This window comes from Crocodylus siamensis, chromosome 5 (assembly GCF_052110815.1).
Source record: "Crocodylus siamensis isolate JL-2025a chromosome 5, ASM5211081v1, whole genome shotgun sequence".
Lineage (NCBI taxonomy): Eukaryota > Metazoa > Chordata > Crocodylia > Crocodylidae > Crocodylus > Crocodylus siamensis.
The window spans coordinates 132,716,466-132,740,262 of record NC_143399.1 but is presented as its reverse complement, the minus strand read 5'-3'; the positions used below and the strand labels follow the sequence as shown (position 1 = coordinate 132,740,262).

The 23,797-nt window shown below is 41.6% G+C and overlaps 1 protein-coding gene across 1 annotated transcript in view; it reads left to right on the top strand.

Moving 5' to 3' along the window:
- Positions 1-23,797, top strand: part of SLC6A20 (solute carrier family 6 member 20) — a 32,190-nt gene that overhangs the window by 6,496 nt on the left and 1,897 nt on the right. The window contains exons 2-9 of the mRNA XM_090046344.1: positions 741-881; positions 3,564-3,655; positions 5,058-5,285; positions 11,734-11,844; positions 12,899-13,140; positions 17,377-17,539; positions 19,761-19,965; positions 22,196-22,355. Of these exons, the coding sequence (XP_089902470.1) occupies positions 741-881; positions 3,564-3,655; positions 5,058-5,285; positions 11,734-11,844; positions 12,899-13,140; positions 17,377-17,539; positions 19,761-19,965; positions 22,196-22,355 (1,342 nt within the window). The remainder of the gene's footprint in view (positions 1-740; positions 882-3,563; positions 3,656-5,057; positions 5,286-11,733; positions 11,845-12,898; positions 13,141-17,376; positions 17,540-19,760; positions 19,966-22,195; positions 22,356-23,797) is intronic.

Here is a 23,797-nt window from a genome sequence, read left to right as displayed (position 1 = left end):
CTCTCCTTTGACCAGGTCTAGAGTAGGAAATTTTTACAAAAGAAATCACAGCATTGCCAAATGTCAGTAAAAATTCCATAGAACAAGGCTCGGCAGTGCTGTGTTGTAACCATCTTGCTTGACCTCAACAACTGTGTGCGTTGCATTTCCAGATGGCAGCTGTGCACAGAGAGAGCTACAGCTGGAGCTCAGCTGTTCTTTCATGGTTGGCATACACATTACACTTTTAGGACCCTCTTCTCTTTCTGCTGACTGGCATCACCATTGAGATGAATTGGGGGATAAAGTGAAGCTAAGATAACCTCATTATGAGACAATCATCCTTTTAGGATTTGGTCAAGACAATCATGTATGCAATCTTCATGCCACTGCTGCAGTTGATAGGACTTAATCCAGCCATTTTAAATTGTGTAATCTCAACTGGAATAGACCTGCCCTGAGAGTTGCCATGTAGGTAGTGCCTGGGGACAGAAGATGTGTCAAAACTCATGCTGGATGAACACCAGTAGTTCCTTTCACTTTGACTACTGGAATAAGTTTGTACCTAGGTATGCACAAGTCCATGGAAGTGCATGCAGTGGTAACAGGATGTGCATATAAAGATGCATATGGGTGTGAATACATGTCTGGGCATATCGTTAGTAGGAAGACTGGAAATTTTAAAACTGTTGTTTTGATTCTTAACAGTATTATACTGCTTATCCTTCCAGCTTGTTAAACACCTTTTGTCTCTCCTGCAGGTGGCTTTTTAATTCCTTATCTCATCATGTTAATTGTGGAAGGGATGCCTTTGTTATTCCTGGAGCTGGCAGTAGGACAGCATATGCGTCAAGGGAGCATTGGCGCATGGAAAACAATAAGTCCCTACCTCAGTGGAGTCGGTAGGTTTTTCATTCATGCCAAGACACAGGGTTATTTTTAACTCCCAGGTGAACACTGGTGATTCTGGTAATTTTTTGGAGCAGAAAAGTTGGTATTTATGAGGTTATTAGAGGGCATGTGCAATATGCATTGACCAGGAAAAGGAGATGAGATTTTTTGACTCAAAGAGATGGTTACTTGTTTTTTTTCTGCCAGGGAACTGGGTTCTGTTAAAGCACCTGCAATGAACTTTAGTGTTGTTCAGAGTACAGATCATGACCATTAGAATTTTGGCCCACATATAACAGCCAGAGGTATTGAAAACCTAAAATAATTTGCAAATATCAAATAATTAAGTTTCAAAACTCTCCTGCAAAGTAGACAGATATTGCTAACCAGGGTTTCTAAATGGTACATTAATACATATTACTTGTCTGGTGTCTCACAGCGGGTTACGGCAGGACTAGAACCAAGGGCATGGCCTTCCAGAAAGAGCAGTCACAGAGCAATCTACAAGGAACTGAGAGTGGCCGTCATATCTGAAAGAGTATTTTGTTTCCTGTTGCACTTTGTTCCTGTCAGAATACAACTTTACAACCACCTCCTTCCATGTCACTGTCGCAGGTTGTAAGATGGTGATGCATAGCAAAGCTGCAAATGACTTCTCCCAACCTCTATACTACCTTCTGTCTGAGGGTCAGAAGTATGTTACAATCATTAATGACTTAATGCCAGAGAGGAATTGTCTCCATTTTACAGAGGGAAGCTCAGAGGGTCAGCTGCTATTCCACCTATTAGAAGTGTAAGTGGTACTTACACAGATAAATGGGACCTTATCCCGGCCAGCTAGAGTTCCTGAAAAACTGTTATTGCAAAAGATGGGTGGATCCTTCTTCTCTTCTTTCCTGTCTTTTGTGACTTGCGCTGAAGCCTAAGCTGTGTGTTGCAGAAGCTGATCTACTATCTCAGGGACTTGAGAATGGAGCAAGATAACATAAGGTACCTAAAGAAATGCCACTTAGAAACCCATTAGGTGGAAGAAGATCTAGCCCAGAATGCTTCTGGCCAAGGCAAGAATATAATCCAGATTTCTGAACATGCATTTTAACCCCACTGTCAGCAATCTGTCTAGTTCAATCTCAAATTTTATATATTAATAAAACAAGGCAGTAGTTTACTACTGTCATTACCCAATAACTGGCAATAAAATGGAACTACATAAGAATAGCTTAAATTACCTTATAGGTCAAATTATCTCCAATTCATTTAAAGTACTGGAATCTCTTTAGTGGGACTTGCCAATTTCTAAAAAAAAGCTTTGATTTTTCATCGTGAGGCACTAAAGTTGAAAACCAGCACTTTTATTTCCTTGGAAGAAGCAACTTAAATGACAGGAATGCTTCATGTGCAGTAAAACGATGAATAAGCAAATACATGTGAGGAGGAAAGAGATGGCTGTCTTCCCAGATATCAAATAAAGTCAGTTGGCACTGCCATATCAGCAGACTTCTTGTGGTGGATTTGGATGTAGGAAGAAGAGCTTTTCCTTCTGCTTGATAGCTCTTAGAAGTCTGTGCAGTACAGAACTGTACAACAGATGGTAACCCAGGGTCTCTACAACTACCAGTCTTACAAATAGTGTAGCTATGACATATATTCTGGGGTATGAAATGTCCCAGGTGCTGCACCTGTACTACCAGATTCCCACTGAAGTCTCAGTTGCATTTCCTCTGAGTTGGAGCTCCCAAACTGCTGCCAGTAGTGAAGCCCATTCTAGAATAAGCCAAGTTTCCCTCCCTTTCTAAAACCGTGTTAGCAATACTAGGAGCCCTCATGTAGGTAGGCTGATAGTTACTTCTGGTATTTGTAAAATCATGACCATTAAACCTCCCATGAATAAGGTTTCACAACAGTGTATTACCAATGCATATTGCCAATGTATATTACTAATAGTGAAAATGATGTATGATCTGATTTTAAAAGCTGAGTGTATGTCTTAATTAGAGAAATATTAGTGAAGTTATATAGTGGGCTAAGGACTGTCAGATAATTACTTTCAAACTAATCATAGAATCATAGAAAATGGTAGCCAGAAGCTCTCCTGGCTTAGAGCTCCAAACATTGGTAAAACAAGTACAACTTAAAACAAGTATAACTTTGGCATTAGCAAAGACTGAAATGTTTTGAGAAAATTTCCTACTTTACAGAGAGTATAGGACTTTTCAGGATTGGCTCGAATGGCATTCCTTCCACTCCCATAACACTGGTAACTGTTTCATGGGGTAAATAGTGTTCCGAGTGAAAAAAAGAGGAATCGAATGAGCGCAGATGTTATTAACCCTTTGCTCCACTTCAGCCAGATGTCTAGGCTGGCACATTTTTGTCCTCTTGTCATTAGAACACTACTTTTTTTTTGCAGTGCGAACATCTAACCATGGCTTAATACGGTCTCTTTTCCCTGAAGTACTGCCACTTTCTCTAGCTTTGAATTAGATTCTGTCTATATGGGCTACTGGGCTTTCAGACTGCCAAAAGTCTGCCATTTCCCTTTTACTGACATTTTAGATTATGTTTAACTTGTGAAGACAGTGGTCCTCTGGGAGAGAGCTGTGATGACCAAAGAAGAGAGTCCTTCTTAAGTTCTGCAGGCCGGTGTTTGGACAGTTTGCCATTTCAATGACTTTGCCATTTCTCATTCTCAGGTGTTGCCAGTGTGGTGGTATCATTTTTCCTCTCCATGTACTATAATGTTATAAATGCCTGGGCCTTCTGGTACCTGTTCCATTCATTCCAGGTGGGTACAGTACTCTGATGATAGGTCAATGTATAACAAAGCACATTTTCCATCCAAAGTGGGCAAACCCAAAGTTGTTGAAATTGAGAGACCATGTTAGCTTGCTGGGCATCAGGGGAGAATTTGCAGTGGGCAAACAGAAGTTTAAATACTGATGACATAAATGGGCCCACCAAAGAAATACTAGTGCAGTGAACCAAGAATCAGCATTATTGAATGATCCCATCTAAAGGATATTCGTTTGAGTCACCCACAGACGTAGGGACTTCTGGACCTAGTCAGGCGGCCATCCTCTGTTATCTTCAGAAGCCTTGACTGGTTAATGATTGTTAGAAGCCAAACCCTTTCAACTAACCATATTTTCAAAGGAGGATATTGTTTTCTGAGACCTTTGTTTAACATCTTTTTCAACAACAGGCAAATAAAAACTTTCCATCATGAGTTATCTCTCAGCATTAATTTTAAGGAGTCAAGTTTCACTGCCAGAGTTTCTTAATAAATCTTTATAACCTGATGACTCCAAACTTAGACATCAGCTTGCCAGCTTTTTTTTCCACAGGCCGTTGGCACTGAGCCCACTTTGCTTCTGAAATACCTCATAATGCTACAAGAAAAATATAAGATCATCATTGTATAGGAGCAGAAACTAGCTCAGAAAAAAGTGTAGTTTTAGCTAGACTGAAAGACATTAACATTCATGGGGATTTGCACAGAATGGGACCAGTCCTTTTGTCCAGTGGTCTCCAAAGTGGGGTGCGCACACCCCAGGGGATGCAGGAAGAAAATATTAGCACTTCTATTTCTATTTCTATTTATATAAATATACATATATTGGGGGTGCGTGCTCAAAAATTTTTTACTGATAGGGATACGCAATCAAAAAAGTTTGGAGACCATTGCTTTAGTCTTTGCTTCCATGACTTAGTCCACTGGTGGTATGACTTGATTGAAAGAACAGAAAAGAGCACAATCACAGCATGCAGTTGGCTTCTTCCTATTCAGGGGTCGGCAATGTTTTAGGCAGAGTGCCAAAAACACCCACAAGCTCAGCTTGTAAGATGTTGGTGTGCCAGGAGCGGATAGTAGGGGAGTTGCGAAGGACCCAACCCTTGTTGTGGCAGCGCCGCCCTGGCCTCCTCCCTGCCGTCCACCCCAAGATGCCTGTGTCAAGCAAAATGCCTTTGCATGCCAGGAGTTGCCTACCCCTTAGATGTTAAGAGGTTAGTGGCAATCCCCATGGGGGAGAAAGAGCTGTCCCAAGACCCCTTACACCAGCAGCCCAGCAAGTCCCTGCCACTTTCATACTGTCAGTTTCCCTGATGCTTTTTCTCTTCCCTAAGCCCTCATTGGAGCCTTATACCATGCCTTGCATTTAATGTTTGCATTTGTTTTACTCCCAAAGAATCCCTTGCCATGGGCTGCTTGTCCACTGAACAGCAATCACACTGGTTACATTGAAGAATGTGAGAAGGCATCATCTACTCAGTATTTCTGGTACAGGAAAACCCTAAACATTTCACCATCCATTGAGGAGAATGGGAGTATCCAGTGGGAGCAAGCTGTGTGCCTGATCCTGGCTTGGCTGACAGTCTATCTATGTATTCTAAGAGGAACAGAGTCTACAGGCAAGGTAAGAGGATTATAATTGTTGATTCACAGTTACATTTGATTTCTTCAAGTCCTAACGATGCTTTAACTTGGGGTGGCCAACTAGTGACATGAGTGCCACAAGCAGTACAGGCAGCCTTTGTGTGTGGCACTAGATCAGAGAGGAGCCAGGCAGCAAGGCAGCATATACGGCAAGAAGCAGAAAGCAGAGCAGCAGATTGGCTAGGGAGCGCAGGGCAGGAAGTAGAAAGCAGAGTAGCTAGTAAGGCAGAGGAAGGGGATAAGAGTGGCACTCAGAGAGAGTGTGGGGCTAATTTACCCCTGCTTGAAAGGCTGACCCCCACTGGTTTAACTGATGGTAACTGGAACTCTTCCTCCCCCTCCCGCCCCACCAGAAACAACCTCCAACAGGCTTTTTACACTTGGCTGGTTTTAATTCCTCTTAACCAAGGGAACACAGTGTGACCACTGTGTGTGGATAGAGGGTCATTTAATATGAAGAACTGTGGCTACAGAATCATACTGTATGTTCATTGCCATTTAAAGGCATTGGTCATAGCTGTAAAGCATCAAATGGCTTGAATATAAAGAGAATGTGGGTTGTGTCATCTCTGTGGTCACCTTATGGTTCCAAGAGTGATCTATGTAATGCACCTATGCATTGTTCCCAAAGTACAGTGAAGAAACATATTGCATATATAAGACATGGGACTATTAGACTCCATAACACAGAGCACTACCACTTGCACAAAAAGGAAATTCCTTTTAGCTACAGTAGCATCAGCACATGGTCAGTTATACAGCAAGTAGCATAAAAGGTGAGCATCTCTCCGGTGTATTGGCCACTTTACTCATTTTCCTCTTAGACAGCACGCTCTAATACTGTTTCTGTTTTCAACTCTGTTGCAGGGTGTAGGATAGTCAATGGCTTTGTTTGATTAGGGAATCAGATACAATCAGATCAGAAAGAGGCAGGGTAAATGACAGAGCAATGCCACAGAAAGCAGATCAGCCGTTTGCTATTAGAAATAAATACAATCAATACCAATGTGGCAGTTCTGAAGCTGCACATGGGAGAATAATCCAGGGCCCCTTGGAATAACACTGCGATGATGGATTTTCTAAGGAGAACTTGGAGGTGCATCAGCTTACAACCACGGGGCTGCACTGCACATGGGAAAGAAATATGTCTGATGTTAATCTGCAATCAGAACTCTTGGTAGAGGTGATATCTTCTATTAAACCAACTAGATAGTTGCAAAAAAAAAATTCATTCTTTACAAGCTTTCAAGCACACATGCCCTTCTTTAGCCATAGGAGAGTGCAAAGATTGTAAAATTTCTCCCATGAAAATTCATATTTCTCAGGAAAGCTGAAAGGTAGTATAAGATCTCCTGGTTAGAAAAGTTCATTTTATGCAATTAGGCTCAGGTAAAAGTTGGAGCCATCTGTATACCTTGAAGCTATCTGATGGGAAGGAGAACATTGAATTATGCTTCTTTCTTGTTATGATGTTTCATATTTTGCAGGATGGGTGATAGAAGGCTCTGCTGAGCAAGGAATTTCTCTTGTGTTAAAGCTGCTCTGTGAGCAAGCAAATTTGGCATGAAATTTGGAGCAGGGGGGTCAGCTTTCAGGTTTCAAGGTGTCAGATTTTGCCTCCTTTTTCTAAATTATGAAGTTTCATTTCAAAATGGCTAATTTCTTATTTCCCATGTTTCAGGGATACAGGCTGTAGCCGTGTTGGTCTGCAGGCAAAAGCAATCAGAACTCTTGGTAGAGGTGCTATCTTTTGGTGAAGGTGTTAATCTGTGAATTTACAAAATGGTATCCCATGACCTTTCCCCCTCATTTAAAATGAGACAACATCAAAAGTTCTGAACCTGTCTGAAGAAGAAAGACCAGGTTTATGTTGGCAAATCACATTCAAAAAGCACATAGGCACCCGACAGACTAAAATACAGTCAGCCTATTAAGCTTGCTTAAGTTGGCACATTGTGGAAGACATTAAGTACACAGCCTACTCTGTCAATTTTCTGTGACTGTGAAAATGATATATTATCTGAATTTAGAAGAAGCTGAGTGTATGTTTTAATTAGACAAATAATAGTGAAATCATATAATGGGCAAAGGACTATCAGATAACTAATTTGAAGCTAATCATAGAAAATTAGAGTTGGAAGGGACTTCAGGAAGTCTAGTCCAACCCTGTGCTCAAAGCAGGAGCATCCCCAACTATATATTCCCAGCCAAGGCTTTGTTTCACTGGGTCTTAAAAACCTCCAAGGATGGAGATTCCACAACTTCTCTGGGTAGCTTTTTCCAGTGTTCCAATTAGTGAGAAAGTTTTTCCTAATATCTAACCAAATGTAATTATTTTATAGTACAATAAATTTCTACTGGAAAAGCTACTAGTAAAGGGGAAAGAGACCAAGGCACACCGACAAAAAGCAGGACAGACCTAAATGCCTGACTCCTGGTTAACTGACATGCTCAGTTAATGGGAGGCCAGTTACATCCCAGCATAGCATTGAGAAGTCCACAGCTGCTTATCAGAAATAAAAAAGCTTCTAAAGGTTTCAGCTATCTTTGAAATTGAGGCTTTTATCAAATACTACAATATGGAGACAGTTAGGGCGTAATCCTGAACTACTGGGAGTTTTGCCACTGGTTTTAAATGGGAACAGGAGTGAAGAGACACAGGGTCTGACTCCAAAAGGTGTGTAAGGCTGCACAATTCCTGTTCATGTCAACTGCAGTGGAAGGTGCTCTGTAATAACTCAGCCTGTAAGCTCAGTTCCTGGTTTGGAGCTATACTGAGTTTGAGAAACAGAAAGCTAAGGACAAAATGTAGAATCATTCTTTGTGCTGATGAATGTGGACATGGAAGGTCCCATTTGATCTCAATAGTGCAACTCGTGAGAGTGGCTACCTATCAGGATAGAGAAGGGCTGTACAATCTGGCTCTAAGGCATGAATTAACTTTCCTTGCAGCCATTCAAATTTCCAATGAATCAGTACCCCAGGCCCAACTGGTATGGGCAAAGAAAGGTTCACTCCCAGCCTGGACTATTAAGTATGACTGACATCATAGAGACAGCTATAGGCTTCAAGCAAATTGGGGCTTCATTGTGGTAGGCTCAGTACAAACACAAAGGGGCAGTCCATGCTCCAGAGTGTAGTGCGTCACTTCCAGGAGCTTTCACTCTGTGAACTTCCTCAGATCTTTAGGGCACATACAGAGATTCCCAGGACCCAATCTACGGTCATGTGACTTACTTTAAATCATGCAATTATAGATCAGGTCCCACTTGTGCACACATTCATTGGTGCCAGGAGCTGTGCCAGGAATGTGATGTAAACTGGGGTAGGGAAGGGAGCTAGTGTGTCATACAGGGGGTTGTTGGGACTGCAGGAGGGGTTGTCTGTGTAGGGCTGGGTAGGCCAGAGGGCTAAAAATGGCCAGGCCAGAGGGCTAAAAATGGCCTGGACAGAGTGGGAGTGGGGGAGGAAGGGTAGGAAAAGCACAGTCCCAGGGTGGGGGCCAACAGATGAACTTTCCTGGCTGCGCTCCAAAAGTGTACAGATGTTTGGTTACATCACTCATGGGTTAGCCTTATCTTTGTAGAGCACCTCCTCGGGTGAACTAAGTTAGACTGGGCTATCTTATTTTTTCTATAGTAGCATTTATATATCAATTTTGGAATAACCATGTGAATAAATCCAGAGACAAATCAATTAGATCATCTTTTTTGGTTTGTTTCCATTTAAAGCAGGGGGTGTCCAACCTTTTTGAATGTGAAGCCAGATCATGAACTTTTTATCACCCAGTGGGCCAGCGAACCATATTCAGAGACCTCACAGGAAGTGGTATCACATCAGGAAGTGATGTCACGTGACCTTTGACACCAATGAAGTTGCAGGAAGTGACAATGAAATTGGTCTAACCAGTTCAAAACTCTCCCTCTATAGCATCCACCTCTGCCACTGTTTGGGACAGGATACTGAGCTAGATGGACCGTGGGGCTGACCAAGCATGGCACTTTTTATGCTCTTATGTTCAGAAGCTCTTATGTTCTTTGGCTGAGCTTCCAAACTATGGCTAAGATTTGCCAAAAGGGGCAGATGGACATGTTACGAAGTTGTCATAAAAGATTTGGAGGTCTCTAAATCCCTTTCATTGTAATGGAAGTTGGCCTTTTGACTCAGCTTTGAAAATCTCAGCTCAAGGTGCCAACCAAATAAGTCAAAATATATTTTGCATTTCTATGCAGTGCATCTATGTGGGGCTCTCCAAGCATTTTACAAACATGAAATGAACCTCAGGATGAGCCCAGCTGGAGCAGCAGAGACTCAGCTGCACATTCCCCCTACCTGTGCCGGTCAGTCCTGAGCAGTACATGGCTCCGCCACCACTTCTGCTGGCTGGTGCTGACCCGGGCGGGTCTGTCCCATCCAGAGCAGCATGTAGCTGAAGCCGGCTTCCCACGTGCTACTGGGGATGGGAGGAGGCCGGCCAGGTCTGCACCGGCCAGCAGAAGTGGCGGTGGAGCCATGTGTCGCTCGGGTATGACCGATGCAAGCAGGGGGAAAATCCAGCTCAGCCCCTGCCGCTCCGGCCAGGTTCATCCCGTCCTGTCCCGAGCAGCACATGGCTCCACCGCCACTTCTGCTGGCCAGTGCGGACCTGGCCGGGCTCCTCCTGTCCCCAGCAGCTCATGGGAAACCAGCTTCAGCTGCATGCCGCTTTTCCTGGCCAGTGCTGACCCAGATGGGACAGACCCGCCCGGGTCGGCACCCGCCAGCAGAGGTGGCAGCAGAGCCATGTGCCACTCGGAACTGACCAGCACAGGTAGGGGAAAGTGCAGCTGAGCCCCTGCTGCTCTGGCTGGGCTCATCCTGTCCCTAGCGGCACATGGCTACTCCTCTTCCCACATGCACCGCATTGGCAACATCAAGCTGATGCATTGCATGTGGGAACCTTGTCCCTTCCCCAGTCTTTTGGCAGCCATTAGGAAGCTGCTGAGGGGCTGGGGGAGGGACAAGGGGTTGGAATGAAAGTAAACAGTGTTTACTTTTGTTTCCCATCGCAGCACCATGGGCCTCAGAAAATGTCTTAGGGCCACATAGCAGCCCACGGGCCATATGTTGGACAAGCCTGATTTAAAGTATATTAGCATTAGGTTAAAAGATACAGCTTGACTCATGGCCTATTAAAAGGTAACAGAAAGGATATACAGGCAGTCCTCAGACACAATTGGTTCCTGAAACCATGTCTTAAGTCGAAATGTTGTAACTCTGAACCAATTCTCCCATTGGAAACAATGTTATAAATGGGGGATTGGTTCCTGAACCAAGGCCCAATACTCTATTTTCACCAAAAATAACCCAGAATTTTATACTTAGTCAATTATAGGTGAGTAATCGATATAGCTACATTAATGTATTTATACTGTAAATAGCAATCATATTTATTTGGAAGGACTTCTTTGAGGTGATTTTGCTGGACTTTTTGAAGGGCTCTTGGCTGGAGTCTTCTCAGGAGTCTTGGCTGCAGGTTTTTCTGGGGTGTTGTCTGCTTTCTTAGAGAAAGCGTCCAAAGAAGTTTGGACAGATGTTCTCTAAGGAGATGGGCAACGCAGCGAATTTGTTCGCTGACATGGTGTGGCATCAGATTAAACGTTGTAAAGTGGTGTGGCATCAGATTAGGTATTGTAAAGTTGAAACTGAAGCCAGAAAATTGAAACAGGGTGTCAATTTATAAACACTGTAAATGTGAAACGTTGTGCCTGTAAAAAAGATTTCCTTGCCTCAGTTAGAAATAAGCTATCAATACGAGCTTGAAAAAATTTAATTTGCTTTTTACTGAAGCAGCATTTGTTTTATATTTGTCAGATTTCTCTCAGAACAGGCGTGAAACTTGATTAATTTCAGTTTTGTTTAGTTAATCTAGCAAAAGTTTAGGTTGCAAACACTGCAGAAAAAAGTTTGCTACTGTTGTTGCTTTAAAATGTTGTTTTAAACTCCTGTATAATTACAAAAATTAAAATTGTGAAAATAATACCAAGGATATTAAATAAAAGCTCATTTTTTGTGAAGCCACATTTGACCTGAAAGCACCCATTTAGATATAAGAGAGAAAATAGGACTTTACTACTGTTTTATACAGGAAAAAAGAACAAAACCCCCAACAGCATATATAATAAAATGACCAGATTAGGCCATATTCCCCTGGTCAAGATATGGTCTGATACTGTAACACCTAGTGCTACAATACTATTCCAGAATAGAAATTTCTTCCTGACCCCTGCTCCTAATCCTTTTAAGCCCTGGAGGATGAGGATTGATATAGTCTCATGCAATTTCACTTTGTCTGTAGCTACATTAGTAATGTTTTCAGTTTTACAAGAAATGGTCCTGGCAATAGCCATGTATCTCAGCTTTCTAATTAATTTACCCTTTTTTTTCAGGTTGTTTACCTAACAGCTTCTTTGCCCTATCTTGTCCTCCTCATCTACTTAATTAAAGCGCTAACGCTACATGGAGCTGTGAATGGACTGGTTTATATGTTTACACCAAAGGTACAAAAATATACATTGAAATCTTAACAAAATTCTGTGGTTATATCTGCATTGTTTCTTATATAACTTTTTTCTTTTCCATAACATCTTCATAATAGTAATTTGGGGCTCATATTACATGCATCTAAACCAGTGGCTCTTGACCTTTTTAGACTCAAGGCACCTCTCAGAAAATGCTGGCTCTTAACTTTCACTTGTGTTTTTCCTATGGAAAAAAAAGAACAATTCTTCTGTTGCAAAATATCAAAAAGACCACAATTCAAAATGTTTGACTCTATGATTTCCTATTTGAAATATCTGGGTTTATCTTGTGAATTTTGCAGGTATTTACACCCCTAACAGTAATAATATTTTGCATCACCTTGGTTGAGAATCACTAACCTAGACTCCTGAGAATACACCGGTACACATCACTCTTGTGTTTTTAGTTTCTTCATCCAGAGAAAGAAGCATCATGCTTAAGGTGTATTATAGTCATAAAGTGAGTAGTACCACTAAACAAAATTAATTCCTGAATTCAGCAGAGTTATGTAACAAACGAACATGGCTTAATCTCCTGCCATATAGGGCATATGTTTATATATGGCATATATTTAACCTAATCCTTTGGTTTATAAAAAAGATTATATTTCACTGCAAGATCACAAACACTGCTGAACATTTTATAGGCTGAATTCTATCTGCTAGTGTAGATGGCTGTGCTTCCATTTAAAAACAGGTATTTTAACCCATCTACTCCAACAAAGAATTGGCCTTGCATAAAAATAACCCATTTTATTTATCCTTGAAACATTCAACCTTCGAGATGCCTCCATACACATAACCAAATCCTTCCATACTTCAACAGGTTAAATTTACATTAATTTTAATAAAAGCTGCAAGAATAAATGGTGGAAAGCAAAATCAGCCAACATAAGCCAGATTTCTCCCTACTTGATGCTTAGATGTTACTCCTTGCCATAGATATTACAGTGAGAGAGCATTGGATGGATCACAAATGAGCACAAGGCCACTTCTGTGTTAATCAGACAGTTCTCACTCTTTTGTTTTACAGTTAGAGCAACTAGCAAACCCAAAGGCCTGGATTAATGCAGCTACTCAGATTTTTTTCTCACTTGGTCTTGGTTTTGGAAGCCTGATAGCTTTCGCCAGCTACAATGAGCCAAACAACAATTGTGAGAGACACGCCATAATTGTCTCTTTGATTAACAGCACCACATCAGTATTTGCCAGTATTGTGACTTTCTCCATCTATGGCTTTAAGGCAACATTCAATTATGAAAACTGCCTGAACAAGTAAGAAACCCTTTCACTAATTTTTCACCCTTAGATCTTACATACAAGAAAAGAGGGAAAATGAACCAAAATAGCAGCTTTGAAATGCAGGTCCTCACATGCCAAAAAATAACTGCTGAACTGCAGCAGATATTGAAACTAATAACATTCAAGATAAAAGGAATGGCACGCTCTGCCCTTCTATGACTCAATAAGGTTAATAGAAGTGGACTGGCCAAGTTTGCTGACCACACCAAACTTTAGGGTAAAGCATCCACACCTGAGGATAGGCGGGTGATCCAGGCTGACCTTGACAGACTCAGGAAATGGGCAGATGAGAACCTGATGGTGTTTAAACACTGAAAAATGCAAGGTGCTCCACCTTGGGAAGAAAAACCCACAGCATGCTTATGGTCTCGGCAGTGCTTTGCTGGCTAGCATTATGGACGAAAGGGATTTGGGGGTCATGATTGCACATGAGCCATCAATGTGATGCTGCAGCTAGTTAAGCAAGCTTGCATCCATAGCTGCTTCTCAAGCAAATCCTGGGATGTCATTCTCCCGTTGTACTCAGCCTTGATAAGGCCACAGCTGGAGTACTGAGTCCAGTTTTGGGCTCCACAATTTAAAAAGGATGTGGAGAAGCTTGAGAGAGTCCAGAGGAGAGCCGCACACATGATCAGAGGTCAGGAAAACGGACCTTGTGATGAGCGGCTGAGAGCTACGGGACTTTCAGCCTGGAAAAGTGCAGGCTCAGGGGTGATCTGGTGGCTGCCTATAAGTTTATAAGTGGTGTTCACCAGGATCTGAACGCCCCAAAGGATGACAAGGTTGAATGGGCACAAACTCCTCCGTGACCATTTCAGGCTGGACATAAGGAAGAACTTCTTTACTATCTGAACCCCCAAGGCCTGGAATAGACTGCCATCAGAGGTGGTTCAAGCACCTACTTTGAACGTCTTCAAGAGACATTGGTTTGTTTATCCTGCTGGGATCCTATGACCCCCTGCTGACTTCTTGCCCCTGGGGCAGAGGGGCTGGAATCAAAGATCTGCCGAAGTCCCTTCCAGCCCTAACATCTATGAAATCAAAGCCCAGGTTGGAGCTTTTCAGTCCGCCAGTTTTACAGGCTGACACATGAGTTCAGAGGTTCACATGCACTTATAAGCAAGTTCATTGACCAGGTCCCAAGGCATTGTTCCCTCAACTTGTTTCAACACTGTTCAACATCACAATGTAAGTGGTACCCACAAACATCTGTATAACCATGTTAAAGCTCTATCTGGTTTAAATTAAATCACAGTCCCCAGCATGCTTTCCAGCCCTGGGCTGGGCTGTCTGTTCCAACATGGAAGGATTGATGTGGGGGCAGGCACTGCCCCCACTTTCCCTCCCCCCCCCACCCCCAGGCAAACCCCAGCTAGAGTCTGGGGCCAGGGACGGGGGTTAAACACCCCTTCCTCTGCTCAAATTTACTGTTGGTTATGACTGTGGACTACAAATTGTAGAGGCACCTGGAAGCAGGAAGAGGAAGTGATAGGCAACCCTGCAGATTCTTACTGCTGTGAGTCTGGACTGCAAATCTCAGAGACCTCAGGGGCAGCAGGAAGAGGAAGTGAGCACAAAGCCTATGCTGGCTACATGTCAGAGGCATGCTCTAGCTCCCTCCAGCCTCTGGCCTGAGCAGGCATGTGGCTGCATTTCCTGAATCAAAAGTAAATGCATGTCCAATTGTTTCTCAGTTTAATCTCTCCCGCTTAGACTAACTTGCAAAGACTGAATTGATTCAGCCTTGGGCTTTTTGACTGTACTTAATCTAGAAGTACAAGAGTTTAGCTCAGCAGTAAGGACCTCCTTAGGGTCTGTCCATTATGCCAAATTCAACTGTGTTGTAGTGAGACCCTCTGGTTTAATGTTGCAGTGAAAATGGATAACGTCTTCCTACCTCCAGTGAGTCAAGTTTTGAAGTCTAATGCATGTGGCAGAACGGAGGTGGATTCCTGCTGACTGTATTTGGCATCACAACACTGATTTTGTGTAATGATAGGTGTAATACCAGGAATGGAATGGCTAAGCAGCACTCTAGAAAACTAAGGAAGAGCTTTATCATTGCCATTTCTGTTAAAATCTCCTCACAACTGGAAAAAGTCTGGTAGTTCAGAAAGGCACATTCCCCTCTTCCATCACAAACCCCTGAATCAAAACAGAGGCAACAATCTTACAAACATTGAAGGTTTGAGATGCAAAGCAGGAAGTTTAGAAAATGCAAAGTGTCCAGTTTTGCAGGCCTTTATTTTGTAGGTGCAGTTTACAACTTTAAGTGTTATGTTACAACTCTGCCAACATGCTGCCACCTTTCAGTTGCGAGCACAAATCTGAGTACTTGTCCCAGTAACTATCCAATGCCAGGCTCAGATCTGGCACTTAGTTCAGCAGCTATGAATTATCTTCACAGCTCATTTAATAGACTCAAACCACAAATGCAAGATTTTCAGCGTCATAGCCCTAGACACAAGCTTGCCAGATGTACATGGTGTACCACCTGGTTGAAAAAAATTACCATCTTGACTTCTGTCCTCTGAGGATTTAGAGTCTCTTGTCTTCAAAAACACCTGCTCTCACCACCTACAGTAATTAAATCTGGATTCTTTCTTACCATTAAATATCTTGCCACTGCATGCCACCTTCAGTCTGATGATAGGAAGTACAGCTACAGCTATATCTAGCCCGGGATGGGCAATTATTTTAGGTGGAGGGCTGCTTATTGAGTTTTGGCAAGCCATCGAGGGACGTATGACAGGCAGCCAGGGGCAGATAAATATTAATTTTCCTAATTTTGGGGGGTGCCTCGTGGGCTGGCCCCCAGGCCACATTTTGCCCACCCCTGATCTAGCTCCCACTAAAAAGACTACAGAAGCAGAACTTCCGTTCTTTTTTTCCCTGCTGTGGTATACAGTGAAATAAAATTCACCTACTTCTTGGGGTAAGCAGATGAATTTTGTTCTTGTGTTATAAACCTCCTGGAGGAGATACAGTTGATAGATGAAACTTGGGGGGCATGAGAAATGCTGTAAACTTGATCTCAGAACTGAATTCCAAACCCCAAGATTTGAACCAATTTGATTTGTCATTTCCATAGTTATAATACAGTGACTTTTTTAGTCCAACCGAGAATGGTGTGCATTTAAACCAAGAAGACTGATTTTCTCCAACGTTTTAAGTATGCGTTTCTCCAGCTTTATGATGCTCCTCAAGTGCAGAGCACTATCTGCTGGGATCTAGGCTGACTTGACCACTATTTAATACTTGGGGGTACTCCACGCCTAACAAAAGATGCTTTGGATATTGCAGGACCAGACCCTAAACAAGAATTGTTGAGTGCATTCAAGTTTCCAGTGACCAGGCACTATTTTAGCTTGGGTCTGTACTTTATTATTATGGATCACACCAGAAGCCACACCAACTTCCCATGCATCTCCTTTATCAGAAAAGCACATTAATAGTTGCTATAGGAAATTAATCTTAAAAGATATGAAAAAAAAGAACCGAGGGATAGATTCTCTGAAGCAATAGATACCACAGTACCATGAGGAAAACCCTGCTGAGGATCCAGCCCAGCCTAAGACACAGCAATTACTTTTGAACATGGAAAGAACAGAGCTAAGCATAAAATAGGAATAACGAATTTGTTGCATATGGGCATGTCTATATGTTAACTAATGTGCCATAATTACAAAGTATTGAGTTTAGTACCTGTAAGTAGAGGTACTAATTGGCACTAATTCTACTGTGTGTTAGTGCACTAGCGTGGGTTTTTCCTGCCACGCTAATGCGTAGTAGAATTAGTCTCATCTAGACACATCATACGTGTACAAAACTGTTTAAGGCTAGAGGGGTCCATTATCATCATCTAGTCTGAATTGCTGCATGCAGTAAGCCACTGAATTCCTCCCAGCAATTCTGGTATCGGCCCAAAAACTTCTGGTTGATTCAAACTGAATACATTTCAAAGACATCCAAGAGTTAGTTTTCTCTCCTTCCAATTCACAAATGTACTTTTAAGTTACATTTGGCCTGTTTAGAGTAAACACAACAATACCTCTGTAAGAGCCTTCCTGTCTTTGTGCGCTACAATGGAGTAGTCTTCCTAATTTAAATGAAACTGTAGCCGCTACACTTCCGATTCCACTACTGAATTCTTCTAGGACATCTCTTCTAGCACACATATAAAGAAACTGTATTATCTTGGCTTTACAGGGTGATCCTACTGTTAACAAATGCTTTCGATCTGGAAGAAGGATTTTTAACTGCAGACAATCTCAACCATATGAAAGAGCAGCTCATGGCTACCTACCCAAATGAATATGTAAAATTACTACCACAGATTAAAAACTGCAGTTTGGAAGCTGAACTAGACACGGTAACTTGTTGCTTTATGTAACAGCATGGATTTTTTTTTTGTTCTGTTTCCTTTTTTCTAGTCAGAACTATGGTAAAGTCTAAAGAAGGAGAAAGAATGAGAAATTACTCTTAGGTAGATGACTTCAGCGTGATGATACATGGTGCATTTAGATAATGTGAACAGGCATTAGAACAGGCAACAGACTGCAGGCTTTAGAGGAAGATGTTTCTATATTTTGGGATACATACACATATAGCTATTAGCAGAAAAGGCTAGGTTTGACTGTCATAACATCATAACTTGTTACAGTATAAGACAGCAACCACTATTCTGGGGTAAGAAGGGAACAGATAGGGAATTTTGGCTCAGATCCTACAAGAACTCCAAGGGAAGGGCAGTTTATACACTATGCCTTACCAAAGGCTGTCATGCACCCAGGAAATACACTCTATGACTAGGTTGGGAAAACAAATGAATGAAAAGTACAGACTTTCCCACACGCCTGGCTGGAACAGTTTAAGTAAAAAAAAATCCTTTTCTCATTTCCAGCCATTCCTATGACACCTTGCCTACACACATGAAGCCCTTGTCCTATGTAGGTTGTACTAACATATTTTAAGGTCTACCGACACCTCTCTGATGGATTGAAAAAATGGCACACCAATCTGCTATGGTAAGCCCCCTGTAAATTTTAAATGTGGGCATACTCTTTGAATTTAATAGATGGTCTAAATGATGAGTGAATTGTGGGAACCAGCCATAAAGGTGAAGACATCTAAAACCAATATATGATCATCTCCAAGTTGGTCCCGAGACACTGAACTTTTCTAAAAGAGTGGGCAGGATGGAAGAAATACTATAACAGGGCTTCTTCCCTTACCATCCTTTCCCACCTAGTCCCAGGGAGCTAATTAATTCATACCTCTGGCAGATAGTAATGTTGCTAGATGGAAATTGTCACACCATGTGATCTGCTTCACATCTACAAGGCAAGTTATGCAGAAGAGAAAAACAGTGCCCTAAGAACTTGCTTTGCCAGAGAACAGTCTACCCTGGGGTGCTGGAGGACTTGGCCATGCTATCACCCTATACTGTGAAGCATTGGCTTTCCACTGGCCAAGGGAGCAAACTCTTAGCTAAACAAGAGGATCTTGTGGAGCAAATACACTCCAGTCTGCCCCTAGCTTTTCACTAAACCAACTAGCACCATTAGTGTTATAAGTAGTGAACATTATTATGCATGTCAATGAATTTTGAGACATTGGTAGGGCGTGTGGTTGATGCCTAACTAGGACAGTTATTGGTTAGTTTGGTTATTACTATTATGTCAAAATATTATTTTTAATATTACTATTAGTTGACTATTAGTTATTGGTTATTCAGAGCATTGCCATGTTGCCTGCAGAAAAGCATGACATATTTCTGAACCCATGTCTGACTACACTGCATGTGATGTCTTGACACTTCTGCCTAAACTGATCTGTAAAACTGGGAACAACTACCTCATGGCGGTGTTCAAGAATGTTAATGTCTGTCCAAAAATTTCAACATAAAACTTGCCAAGTATTGTTGTTATTGTCAATGTTTGTTAGCACCAGTTGTTTTGTTAGCATAAATCTTGCAATGATTAATCACGCAAATAGTTCTTACACAGGTTAGAAGGCCCCTTGAAGCTACTGGGCTACCTCTTCTACACTTGAAGTAACGCAGGACGTCAGTGGAATTACTTAAGTTTCTAAATCCAAGTTGAGCTATGATTTACACGTGTTACTTTAGATTACTTGCATCAGTAAGGATCACAGAATTTGATTCCATTATTTTTCTTGGTAGTGTGGTAGACTTTGCTAATTCTGCACAATTAAGAGGCCAACAACGATCAAAGTTAGCTCAATATGCGAAACATCAGTCATTATTAAGGACTAGATTCTGATGGCCCTTAGCAAGCTTGAGTAGGACTTAACTGAGTGCTTCTCTTGGGACTTCATGAAGAGAAATGTACTGCTCACCACAAGTAAGAGTAGCAAAATCTGGTCTTGACTCAGCCAGGTTTTCATTTATTGTTTGTTTAAAAGTGTTAGTACCAGAGCTAGGCATTAAGGCTATTATTTTCCTATCTGGTTCATATTCTTTTGTCTACTCGTGTATTTTAACTTCTACTAATCAGTGAACATAAACAGGACTATTGGCTGAATAATTGATCATTCTTTTGTCAATGCTGTGTCTTTCTTACCACTGGCAGGCTGTCCAGGGAACCGGATTGGCATTTATAGTTTATTCGGAAGCAATTAAGAACATGGAGGTGTCTCAGCTGTATTCAGTGCTGTATTTTTTTATGCTTCTGATGCTGGGCATTGGGAGCATGCTGGGAAACACTGCAGCTATCCTCACTCCTTTGACTGATAGCAAGTTCCTTTCCACCCACTTACCCAAAGAAGTCATTTCAGGTAAGATGCCTCCATATTCCAAAATATGCCTGTAGAAGGTCAGATAAGGTTCTTTGGGTGAATCTGATATCTTTTATTAAACCAACTTAAATATTTAATTGGAAAAAAAATTCTTAGCAAGCTTTTGGGTTTAAAAAGCTATGACCCCAGCTGACTTCTTGCCCTTTGGGCAGGGGGCTGGACTCGATGATCTCCCGAGGTCCCTTCCAGCCCTGATGTCTATGAAACTATGAAAAACCCTTAGTCAGGTGGAGAAAGCATTTGCAGTTGGTGTGTGCTCTTCCTGGATGGAATGAAGTGTTTCTACCCGCACAGGGTAGAAGCTTAGGCTGGGTAAGAGTTGAATACATAATCACAGAGATGTGGAAGCCCACAGCACAAAGTTCTCAGTGAACATGACTTCCATGGACACAGAGGAATGGAAGGTAGTCAGCCCCTTGCAGGCTCAGGCACTGAAAGGCTGAGAGAATCCATCCCCACATCTCTGTCCATTACATGAGGTACAGCTTCCGAAGTGCATGTTTCACATGCTGGTGCAGTTCTTGCTCACTTTCCAGAATGGTGCTTGAAGTTTCTCAAAAATTGTTAGAAGTCATATGTTCTCTTAAATCTTGTATTGCTTTTGAAAACAGCAGTAACACTGTGCTCTTAAACAGTACTTGTCAAGAGTAGATCTTTAAGCCCTGCAGAGATCATTATGTTTCATGCAGAGATTCATGACGTATGGAGGCAGACTGATCAATATGATTAGTAGAATGAACTTCAAACTGATTTGCCTAAGCCAGGGGTTTGCAACCTGGTTAGATTCAAGGTACTCCTCAGAAAATGCCAACTCTTAGCTTTCACTTATTTTTCTGTAGCCAAAAAAAAAAAAAAAAATTTGCCTGTTGCCAAGAACCCCAGGAAGACCACAACACATCAGAATTATTTTTGATACTATGGATTATTTTGTAAATCACATATAGGCTTTTGCATGCTTAAGTGCTAATATCATGCAGCACCCTAAAGAAGGGTGTCTCACAGCATCCTAGTGAGAGTTATTTGCTCAAGCATGCAGAAGTCTCTATTTATTTGAATTTCTCTGGTCTTATTATTGGCTTAGAAATTTTCTAGCATTGAAGTTATGCTGCTGCTTGGAAAAAAAAAAATCGCAAGAGGCTTCCATCAAAAAAGTGATCTAAGCTTTTTGAACCTCAGCACATATTTTGATCAAGTTTTCCCCCATAAATAATCCATTAATATTTGGAATTCCTAAGCTATTTCAAAGGCAGAGCAGAACCTACCATAGCAATTCAAAGACTTTTTGTTCTCATCATTTCAGAGAACAAAGGCCAGGGGGGCAGGTATATGCTTAATTAAATAATGTAGTGATGCTTTTATATCCATTTACAAAAATGACCCATAGTCAGTATGCTTCGCTCATAACCCAGCATTGGTCAGCATTGACCATTGTGAGTAGAAGAATGAGAGTATCTTTTGAAAGGAAATAATTTAATATAAAGCTTAATGTTGTCCCTATCCAGTAGCAGCCACACCACACTTTCATGGTTGTAACAGGAAATATAGATAGCTATTAAATAATAATTTTTAAAAACTCTATACTCCCATACTTCCTCACAGGGATCCTACAAAGTCTGTATGCAGTGATGTCTGTCAAGTGCCCTGAGCTATGGAAGTCCAAAGTCACATCACATTTGTTGAAACAAAGATACAGTGTCTGAAATTAAAATTGGAAACAAGCAATGAGAAACACAGCTAATTCAAACTACCTCCAGCCTCTCCAGTTATCGCTATGAGTCCCCTGAATATTGACCATTACTCACTATATCCAATTTTAGTGCATTATATATATATATGCATCCATGTTTGAAAAATTGCTTCACGTGCATGTGTACACACCCACATGCGCATGCAGGCGTGTGAAGCAAAGCAATAATTCTTCAAATGTGGACACACCTGGTTGGCAAGATGATTTTCAATGTTTCACAATGCAAATTACACACAGCAACAATTTAGCTCAAACCTCTCCAGAGTGAACGTCCCTAATCTGGATATTTATTTTCAGTCAAAGGTATCTGGCATTGATACAACTGGATCCCTTAACAGAACCATTGCTTACCATTAAAACCAGGCTGCCTCCCAGAATCTGTTATTCAGTATAAATCTTCTGATACCAGCCCTAACATTAACCTTTTGGTTATGATTAAAATAGTTTGTTTTGTTCCTATAGGTATTGTGTGTTTTATCAACTGTATTGTTGGCTTGACATTCACCATGAAAGCTGGGAACTACTGGTTTGACATATTCAATGACTATGCAGCTACCCTCTCTCTGCTGCTTATTGTGCTGGTGGAAACTATTGCTGTTTGCTATGTTTATGGGCTAAGAAGGTAAGAGCTCAGGCTCCTGTTTCTTCTAACAGTTACTGTGCAGGCAGGAACAGTGGAGACATATTTCTACACCAGGGCAGCTGCCCTAGGATGAGGGTGGAAATTCTTTCAGATTTCAAGGCTAAGCTGCCCTTTCAGCCTGTTAAGGCAAGGAAGGATGACATTGGTATAACTAGCTGCTGTGGCACCTCCTTGGCAAGTCTCCCCATAAGCCGTAGGGTGAGACAGCATTTGTTGCTAGGAAAGGAGGTAAGTCTAGGGGGAAAGAGACCATTTTGTTGTCTCCTTCACAGAAGTGTAACTGAGGTACAGTAGCTCCAAAGTGGCCTTGGCAACTCTCAGATGTATTAGACTTTGAGACTTGAACCTGATGAGTCCATGAGCAAGGCCCACCCCCAACAGATACTCTTATAATGGAAACCCTTTTAAGGAAAGCCTCCTCAATGTTCCTGCTTCCTATTCAGGATTTTCCTTCAAATTAGGGACAATCTTAAGTTGCTGCCTTCAGTAGCATGATTTTTAGAGGCCTGTTTAAGTGAACAGCACTTGCTGTTTAAATGAACAGCCTGGCTAACTCATTCCCTATTTGCTCTGCCTCCTGTGTCTAAATCCCTCTACTACACCAAATGGTTCAACACAGGTACAATCGATTAGTAACAATGTAAAACAACTTTCTTTCAGAGGTGAGGCAACACAGTCCTGTTCAATTCAATACAGAATGATCAAAACAATGCCCGAGTGAGCACATGCACAAGCGAGAAGGATCCTAACTGAAAAAAGTTCCTAACTGCAAAGAAAAGTGCTGTGCTGTATTGCACAGGCCAAACACATTCATTCTAATACGCGCATGGGCCAACAAGGCACCTTTTAAGCACAAGTACATGCACCTGCAATCAATATGCTGTTCTTTACATTCTCAATGAAGCACGTTTTTTAAAACAAATTAACCCATGGAAAATAAGTAGAAATGCAGTATTTACTCCATGCAGTTCATATCCATTTCATCACTTTACAAAATGTGGTATGTCTTAGCATGTCCACAGCTTCTCAAAAGCATCCCTGGACTATTGTACCATACTGGAAGCATATTTTTTCATAGGCTTAAAGTTTTCTGCCTGTATCAGGTACAAAAGCATGTCTCTTAGAGTTGTAATTGAATACTGACTTTCTGACCTATTCATGAAACTTTCCGCACTTGTTTAAAGCAGAGTTGTCAGTTTTCACTCCCTGATGCTATTGAATTGTTCCTTGATGTGAACGGCTTCTGCCAAGTGAAAACTAAGTGCCTCTTGATCTTACTATGTGATCCTGGTGAGCCAATTTCTCTGCAGTTAGGCATGGTTCCAGCTCATTTCTGGCCTGGCCATATATATTTTTTATTTACTCAGGCTGTCTTGCAGGGTTTTATTCTTTGTAACTGTTTATAAAACAGTATTTTTATC